Source organism: Branchiostoma lanceolatum, chromosome 13 (genome assembly GCF_035083965.1).
Source record: "Branchiostoma lanceolatum isolate klBraLanc5 chromosome 13, klBraLanc5.hap2, whole genome shotgun sequence".
In the NCBI taxonomy this organism is placed as follows: Eukaryota; Metazoa; Chordata; class Leptocardii; order Amphioxiformes; family Branchiostomatidae; genus Branchiostoma; species Branchiostoma lanceolatum.
In genome coordinates this window covers 14688471-14698531 of record NC_089734.1, presented here as the reverse complement: position 1 = coordinate 14698531, position 10061 = coordinate 14688471, and the positions used below count along the sequence as shown (strand labels likewise).

The window sequence follows — 10061 nt, the reverse complement described above, 5'->3', positions numbered from 1 at the left end:
GCAACTTGCAACCGTTTGCTTTCAAGACAAAGGAATTGCTCAATTTATTACGAACTAGATTACTTGTGGCTAGCATTATCGTTCTAAAATTTACTCCAGTGAAGGACAAGATTCAAATACCAGAGTCATTAGGACCCTGTCTAACACTGAAGTAGCAATTGTCACCAATCAAGTGTCAGTACCAGGAAACCATCACCGTCTGATCAGCACAAAAAACTCCATCGTCTCATCAGCACCATAGAAACATTGCCGTCTCATCAGCACCATGAAACGATCAGTCTCATCAGCACCTTAAAACCATCACCGCCTTATCATCACCATTAAACCATCATCATCTCATTAACGCCATAAAACAATCACCGTCTCATCAGCACCATGAAACGATCAGCCTATCAGGACCATAAACCCACCATGGCCTCATCCTCACCTTAAAACTATCACCGTCGCATAAGCACTATAAAACAATCAGTCTGATCAGCACCACAAAACTGCTTCATTACCAGCACCAGAAAAACCATCAGCGTCTCATCAGCACCATAAAAACAACACCATCTCATCAGCATAATAGAATTGCTGTATCAACATCTCATAAGCACTAACAACCATCACCGTCTTATCAACACCAAAAAGAATCACCGTCTCATCAGCACCATAAAATCACCAAGGTCTCATAAGCACCATAAATCCATCACCAACTCATCAACATTGTGGTGGCGTCGTGTGGCGCAAGTGGTAGAGCGCGCTGCTGTCAAACAATGGGACCCGGGATCTAATCCCAGGTTGTGCCCAGAGACATGTCCGAACTTGCGCCCGACGTTGTGCCCTTGGGAAAGGCACTTAACACGACTTTCCTCACTTCACTCAGGTGTATAATGAGTACCTAGCTCATCTAGGCTTAGGACGTTAAATGGAGGTCCCATGTTCCAGGAGTGTCACACCTTGAGCACGTAAAAGAACCCCCCACATCTTTCGAAAAAGAGTAGGGGCATCCCCCGGTGTGAGTGGATCAAAACATTCCGGCCTTAATGGGGTAGGGAATTTCCTGAGTAGCCTTCGTAGCCCCTGCTAGTTCAGTGCTTAGATGAGTGGCCCCCTACGGCCTTGCACTGAGCGAGTTCGTAAAATTTTTTTTTATAAAAACATCACCGTCTCATCAGCACCATGAAACGATCAACGACTAATCAGCATCATAAGGCCATCGTCCCATCAGCACTATGAAACCATCGCCGTCTCATCAGCACCGTAAAACCATTACCGTCTTATCAGCACCATAAAACCATCACCGTCTTATCAGCACAATAAAACCATCACCGTCTCAACAATGTCATAAAACCATCACCGTCTCATCAGCACAGTGAAACCGTCACCGTCTCAACAATTTTATAAAATCATCACCATCTCATCAGCACCATAAAACCAGGCCGTCTCATCAGCACAATAAAACCATCATCGTCTCAACAACTACATAGCACTATCACCGTCTCATCAGCCCCATGAAACCAGTCGGTCTCATCAGCACTATGGAACTTTTACTGTGTCATCAATACCGTCTCATCAGCACTAAAAACCCATGACCGTCTCATCAGCACCATTAAAACATCACCGTCTCATCAGCACCGAAAAAACGCCAGCACCATGAAACGATCAACGACTAATCAGCATCATAAGGCCATCGTCCCATCAGCACTATGAAACCATCGCCGTCTCATCAGCACCGTAAAACCATCACCGTCTCATCAGCACCAGAAATACATCACCGTCTCATCAGCACCATAAAACCATCACCGTCTCATCAGCACCATAAAACCATCACCGTTTCATCAGCACCATAAAACCATCACCGTTTCATCAGCACCAAAAAATGCAATGACCGTCTTATTAGCACCATAAAACTATCACCGTCTCATCAGCACCAGAAAACCATCATCGTCTCATCAGCACCAAAAAAACAAACATCACCGTCTAATCAGACCATTAATCCATTACCATCTCATCAGCACCATGAAACCATCACCGTCTCATCAGCACAATAAAACCATCACCGTCTCATCAGCACCATGAAACCAAACCGCCTCATCAGCACCAGAAAACCATCACCGTCTCATCAACACAAAAAAAAACAAAGCCGTCTCATCACTACCAGAACATTAACAGAATTGATAATCTGGAAACTATTATCTTTATCTGCACGTGTACCACTTAAGCTACTTATGCCAGCACGTAATGTAACATAACGTTATCATATAATCGCATAAGGCTTTACACATAATTTGGTGTTACGCAAGCGATGATTTACATTATAGGACAGCATATCATAGTAGCAGTTTGTCATTCATAATTTTACAAAGAGATTTTTATATTTTTTGGATGTGATGCAAGAGAAATAGTTTTTGCTCAAAAGTATAAGGATTGTGGTGTGCTAGTAAGATGTCATTTATCAGGTGATTTACGAGGTAAATTTAATTTTAGCATAGGAAAACATAGCATTTTGAAAATTTTACACTCTCAAGCGAAACAATGTTAGGCAGCAGTTGTATATCCTTGCCTAGTACCATTTATTCCAATCAGTTAGAACTGTTTTCAAGTAGGTCATTTATAAAACACTAATCAAGATGATAATTCTGGTAGTTTTAAAAGTTTCAAGTCATGAAACTGTATCTTAGTTTCTGTTTATCTTGCATAAATGTAAGCTATATCAAGAACATGAGGATCTGACTACCGGTAGTAGTAAAGCTAGAAGCAAAATAGCAAGCTTACCGTTTTCTGTACTGTATCAAAATATTTAATAGAGTTTTACAGTGAGTTTTGTGATGCTTTGATATCTATACCCGCATGAAGAAGTAATTGTTTAAATGTTTTGGGTAGAAAGATAGCAACAGTTACTCCTGTTTTTTGTAGCATTTAAAAAAGAAAGCAATCAAGGCAAAACATTATATCAGTATATCTAGGTTAATCCATATATTTCATATTCGCTTGAATGCTGGGGCAAATAAAATACGGTAAAATTCCAAGTTTTTTATTCTCATTCATGTGTCATGTACAATTGGACGGTGGTGAAGACATGAAACGGATATGTGACTTGTATATAATCGCAGGGTAGACAAAGGCGTTGTCGGTTTGGGTCGAAGATAGACAAACACTGCAATGTAACTGGACTACATGTAATGCTTCAAACGCAAACCTGCACTGCACGAAATGGCCTCGTATCCCGGCGTATACGTACAGGGATTCCTCCGGAAATATTCCATATCCCGGTGCGGATTTAGCGTATCCGTAAGTTATAACGGATACGCTAAATCCGCACCGGGATATGGAATATTTCCGGAGGAATCCCTGTACGTATACGCCGGGATACGAGGCCATTTCGTGCAGTGCTGTTTTTATTTGCAATGGCAAATATAGTTCTCCAATTCAAGTTGTGAAATCTGGCAAATACAAAATTAACACTTTTGAAAAAAAATGGACTCACAACAATTATTGCTTTGCCATTAAATTTAAAACTAGGCATCTAATATCACTGTGAGAAACAAAGATGGACGGATTCTTCAAAATCTTGAAAGAAAATATCTTACATACATGTCTTGCATTATATTATACGATCATGTACATAGTGATGAATTTCACACGGTCATTAACGATATCAAAAGAAAATGCATTGACTTGCAATCACATACAAATTACATCAACAACCTGATAAATAAAAAGAAATAGTATGCAACAACATTTACCATCACCTAGTTCAAATATATATACATAAATAAAAGGTGTTAGTATGATAACAGTCAAATGTTTGCATTGGCAAACATGTGATTTGTTATCGAGATTATTCATTTAAATTTGACTCTTTCGTTCACTCAAACTGTACACAAGATGTTCTCCCGTTTTAAAAAATGCATGTGTTGTGTAAAACTGGTACACCATATAACATAAAACTGGTACACCAATCTTTACCCACACGAGTATATCATGTATAACTCATTAAAACAAAATTCCATTCTATATCAATAATACTGATGTTATGCAAATGTACACATACGGAGCATAGTTACATTCATGTATGGCCCAAAAAATTGCTAAACATTGCTCATAATCATTCCTTTAACTTGAAATGATATGAATGCCAGTAGACACCAAATTTGAATGTCCTGTTAGTGCATATAAGGGTGCCTGAAAGTTGCATACATGGCTATTCCACCCCAGAAACACAATCCACACATATTTTACATAAAATATAACTAAGTTTCACACAAAATAAGCAATGTACCCTGTAAAAATACTATTATACAGCTATAAGCTAAAATTCTACTGTGAAAATAAATGCTCCTTCTACATTTACAAGCATCCAATGAGCAAACTTAAGTCTGGTTGAAGTTATCAATCTTAGAATTGGGTGGTATTAGTTTCATGAAAGTACAAGTCTCACTCAGACAACAAGAAATTCTATTAAAACATTGCTTTTCACAAGTACCAAAATGTATACAGATTAATTTTATGATTTTTTTTCCAAAAGAACTACAGTTACGCTAAGTGAATGATGTAGCTCCAAATTGCTTTATTTCATGTCCGTGCTGGTTTGTTTGCCAATTCTTAAGATCAGGCACTTTTTTCCCATAATGGAGTAACAATGTAACCAAACATGGTAAGCAAGCCTCTTTTCCTTTTTCTTCTTCATATTTTCACTTCAAAATCAAGACATTTTGTACAATAGACACTCGAACATATACATGACATTATACATTACAACCTATGTACAATAATGCTAACAGTATCCATGTGTTTGTGTGCGTGCGTGCATGTGTGTGTGTGTATGTGTGCGAGTGTGCATGCATGTGTGTGCATCTGTGTGTGTGTGCCTGTACATGTGTAGTATGATTTCTTCAAACACATCTTGATGGTCAGCCTCAGATGTACGTACTTCCACAACGAAACCAAGACAGAAAACATTACTTATCATCATAAAATTTATTCTCTCCAGGTCTATAGGATGGCTTCTGTGCTCACGGTGTGACACAGTACAGTGCAGTATGGTACATATAACATCATAGAACTCCCTTAAAAGTAGTTCTATACATAGCTGGTTTGTCATTGTAAAAGTATGACGGTCACACATTAAGATTTGTATTCATTCACAGCAACTACCAGAAAACTCAAGAGTTAACGTTATACACAATAATGAGAAGTCCTTTACCCTTTATACATGTTCAAATAAGTACAATTGTTGCAAAGAACACAGCACCGAAAACCAAAAACACACGTCATGTAACATGTACAAAATGAAACACATTGAAAACAGTTTTTTACATTCATGAATAATTTTGGTGAATGAATGAATAGTAAAGTTCTTTATCCAAAACCACATGGTTTACAATAGCAGACATGTCCAAAACGTAAAGTAGCCACATACATGAAACATCCATGTGACAATACCTTACGTATTTGAACTGCATTGTTAGCAGAAACACCTAGCTTCAGTGCACAGTGAACCAGTCAGAATTGCCCTGATGAAGATGACAGACACGTCAAAACGTCTGCTCTTGTTAAAAAATAAGTATGTGGTTGTGAATAAAGAACTTTACTACTCAGTTTTATAAATTCTTTCACCAATCTGCTTATCATCAAAGAATCTGGCGAAGACATCTTCTGTAGCTCCTTTAAGACGATGTGGACGAAGATCTGTTCCTCTCTATGGGTCCCAGGGGTTGCATCCGATTTCTAAGAAAACATCAAAGCACAAGAATACACATAAAAAAACATACGTATAAGAAGTACTTGAGTTTACAGCCAGGAGTTTGCAAGCAAAGGCTGTCTCCAGGACCCGTCCCTCTGTCCTGGTACGGAAATTTGCTTGTTGGGACGGAAAAAAATGTCTGAACTTAAATGGCTAAAAATCACTCAACAACATGGGCTCCCTCACAGTGTGACGGAAAAATTTAAAGCTGGAGACAGCCCTGTTGCAAACCAAACACCCGGGGAAGACTAGCCTGGTTGCCAGCCTACTTAGCTTTACTCCACTCTCTCGGTGGCTAGGGAAGCAACCAAGAGAGCAGAGTGAAGCTAAAAAATCTACCTATAAAAGTCTAATGTGTCTTCAGCTTTTTCCATCAGAAAATTCACATTTCCGAACAACTGTGGCGGCTACATGCGGTTGCATATGTGTCATACAAATCTGGCTGCCCGGCTGTATACTTGCTTCCTTGCCATAAAAGGCAAAGGCTGAACAACAAACGTGGAAGGTCTTGCCATATAAGGCAAAGGCTGAACAACAAACATGGAAGGTCTTCATGGTGTGCGACAATGTGTTGAACCAAGTACCATAGATGCATTGATGGACGGTAAGAGCCAAGACATAAAAGCTGGCACCCAGGCAAGAGGACAATCCCTCAAAGCGGTAAAAATACAAGATAGCACAAAATACAGGATTAGCTTTAAAGGCATTAGAAGCTAAGGTTTGGGCTTGTAGTTGTAGAGCTAGAAGGTACATTGAAATCTGCACAGGGAGGATAATAAAATAAATCCAGAACAGGAGAAAAAATGCCCTCATTCCAGAGACATTGACCCAAAAAAATCAATTTGATAATCATATTGAACATCTCTAGACCTAAAAACAAACTTCCAAGCCTCTCACCAAGCAACTTAATGGTTTAATTCATTACTGTCAAATTCTAAATAACTTCATGACAGACAAAACCCCAGGATCGTTTCTGGTCGATCCCCCTCCTTACCTTGTTGCCGGGGAAACGTCGTAGTAACCGCTCTCCGCCAGGACACTCTCGATGATGTTCTGCATCTGCTCGTATGTGATCCCCACATCGCTGATGTTTCCCTCCTCCACACTGTTAACACTGGTAAAGGCTGGGGAACCAAGACAGTAAGAAAAGATGAAAAAATTTCACGCAGCTACTTTTGCACAAGTCATGCTGATATTCATTTAAGTTCATGGTGGTTCAAAGACACCCAGAGCATGTTATGAGGCTTGAAAACTGGAAATGTTCTAGTTGCTGTAATAATTTAAATGCAATTGACATTTAATGCCACTGTTTACCACATTTTTGTGTGGATTTCTTACCAAAAGTGCTCAGAAGCGGCACAAAAATAAGCGACATGGTGATCTTTTAGTTTCACGCGCCTAGTGTAAATAGACCGATACCATATCCCCGCCCACCTCCGTCAAAACATAGAAATGCAAAATTAAAACATGAAAATGCAAATATTTGACAGACATGCAGTCACTCTCTCATTGGTCGAACCACTAATTGTGATGGACAGTCAGGATCAGTCTATTAGGGCTTGGATTTTCTATCAGTTTGCACCACACAACAACATAATGATTGTATCTTTGCTCCTTTACTGTAGATATGTAACGGTACAGTGTTAACTTACTATGTGTAGGAATGGCTAGAAATCTGAGTGTTATTATTCAAGTTTCAAGCCTCAAAAAATGTTCTGGATCCCTTTAATCTTGCAGTTTTCGAGGTAACATCTTCATTGCAGACTTAAGACCGCCACCAAAAATGCTTGTTCTGCCAGCCTGCTAGCGAGTGCTACCTTAATGTTTCAACTGCGAACTAAAAACTGAATGCAAATGCTTCATTTTCTCCTTAGGCCACACCAATTTAATTTCTTGGTTAACAGATTTTTTGTTGTTGATTTTAGCAAAAAAAAATCATGAAAACAGAAGGCTGGGATGAAAAATTGCACCTGACCCTGTTCACTCCCTGGAATTGTGTGCACCAAAGTACAAACTTTCCTCTGAGATTCTGTTTTCCTGTTGATTTTCCAATCTAGCATTTTTTTAAAAATTCCGTTAACCAAGAAATCAAAATGATGTGGCCTTTCCACGAAATTAAATCACCGAAACTTAAATGCATTTACCGTAAATCAAACTTAAATCTCTCCAAATGAAATCTGTGAAAACTACTGGGGTTACCAGGGGTTCCCCTGATCGAGGAGGTGGCTCGAGCATGTCAAAAGGCACAACAACAGCCTCATCAAAATAACCCAGATGGGTACTGGCTGTACTTCAGATGATTATTCAGATGACTATTTGCTGGGAGAGAAACATGTGACGTAAAGCTGACCTGGTCTGTCTGCAGCCGCTGCTATGGCTGCCTCCTCAGCTGTTGCCTGCCTGGCTGTCCATGGGGCAAAGTTCAGGTCTATCAGGTCTCTGGACCCAGTCAACAGCTATGGTGGAGAAGCACAAGGGTTAGTTCTTTGGTATATATATCTTTTAATGGCTCTTGGTGAATGTCAACATGCGCGGTTGTTGGCACATTGGCGCACCAAATCTGCAGTGTGTTTTTGGCACAGCTTTTGACAGATTAGCCGAAGAGGCTCGATGGGCGTCACTCCACCATCCGGAAAGGTCGTGTTAAGTGCCTTTCCAAAGGGCACAATGTTGGGGTATGGTGAGTTATCGAACCCGGGACCTATTGGTTCTGAGTCCAACGCTCTAACCGTTGCACCACGCAACGCCTCTTTGATATAAGAACTGAGAATTGGTCTGGTTCAATGCTAACAATACATGCGCATGCATTACATTTTTAATGTTGTGCACTTGATAATGATAAATGTGTTTATTTCAAAAAGACATATCGCATTAGCAATGGCTTCACAGACCAATGTCTGAAATGCGCCGTTTTAACACTTGTTGATCAAGTTACATAGTCGGAAAGGAAATTGATCTCATGATCAGCTCAGTTTCCTTGGTTTTAGCTCACTGAAGAGCTGTTCTTCCACTGGTCGTGACAGAGAAGACAGTATCTACAGTACATGTACGTACAGTATGTACAGTATTTACAGGTTCATTGTACCGGGGAAATTCCCCTAGGTCTTTTCGACAATAGCACAATGAACAGTGGACCACGGCTTAACGTCCTGCCCTGTTCTAAAGCCCCCGTCACAAATCAACAATTTAGCTCGGCTGACTTGTCGGCGAGCTTCAAATGGGGATTTTCGGCCGAAGTACGACCAACGTCCTGGTGATTCGGCGGGCTTCCTACCCCATTAATATTGTTTCAACTGCAAAGCATCCATTTTCTCCTTACCAAGAACTTAAATCCCAGAAAACTTAAAGCTATTTGCACTGTCTTACCTTCTTAAGTTCACTCTTGAGGTTGAAGGAACTGCTCTGAGGCGAGAAAAGAGCCCGCATGAACTTCTCAACCACCCGACGCCGGGGATTGTGGGTAAGGGTGGGGGGCAACTGGGTAGGAGCAACACAACATGGTCAAACAAAAATGCAGTACTTTTTCTTAGGGCTTAAATGTAGTGTCGAGTAACACTTTTAGTTGAAATGTTGTAGCTAGCACTAATTATCTTCCTGTGCATTTTGTACAGGCATCATCTTCACAAACATTGCTCTGTTAACACAAGCACAGTCATACAAGCATACAAGCAAACAGAGAGGGGGGGGGAGAGAGAGAGAGAGAGAGAGAGAGAGAGAGAGAGAGAGAGAGAGAGAGAGAGAGAGAGATACACACAAACACATAGAGACATACATGTATACCAGCGCTCGTGAGTGCGACTCGCACACAATATGTATGCGACCAGTTTCTTGAGAATGCGACTAGATTTAAAATCACGGTCGCACGGTGCGACAATCCAAAATTAAGACCTGCGCCAGGATAATAGCTACAGAACTAAGCGGTAAGCCGAAAATATAGGTATTCCAATGCTACCGCGAATATCGTCGGTGAATTTTCTATCATGTTCCCACACCCGCGGTACAAAAACTATCCGTTCCTAGTGGCAAAGTTACCCATAGAAATAAAGGATATAAGTTTCTCTCCTTTGTGGTGTATTTGTTTGATTTGTAAAATGTTTCAAACGCCAAAACTTTGTCGATGAAAGTGAGCGCTCGCCGGACGCTCGCTGTTTTCAATGGCGGCCATGATGTTTATGAAAAATAGACCGCAGCAGGATGAAAGGCTTGTTTCCTGCGGTCATATTTATACCTGTTCAAGCGATGATTTTTACGATCAAAAATTGATGAATCAATTCAAGTGGAGTTTTATTTTAAAAAAATATCAAATTTTCCTTTTGTCACCGGTATCATTTCA

The 10061-nt window shown here is 40.2% G+C and overlaps 1 protein-coding gene across 1 annotated transcript in view; it reads right to left on the bottom strand.

Annotated features, from left to right (window-relative positions):
• Nucleotides 1-5470: 5470 nt before the first annotated feature.
• LOC136447043 (serine/threonine-protein kinase Nek10-like) overlaps nt 5471-10061 on the bottom strand; it is a 31199-nt gene continuing 26608 nt past the window's right edge. Inside the window, exons 32-35 of the mRNA XM_066445718.1 lie at nt 9095-9205; nt 8079-8184; nt 6723-6852; nt 5471-5712 (exon numbers count right to left, since the gene is read on the bottom strand). Of these exons, the coding sequence (XP_066301815.1) occupies nt 5652-5712; nt 6723-6852; nt 8079-8184; nt 9095-9205 (408 nt within the window). The 3' untranslated portion in view covers nt 5471-5651. The remainder of the gene's footprint in view (nt 5713-6722; nt 6853-8078; nt 8185-9094; nt 9206-10061) is intronic.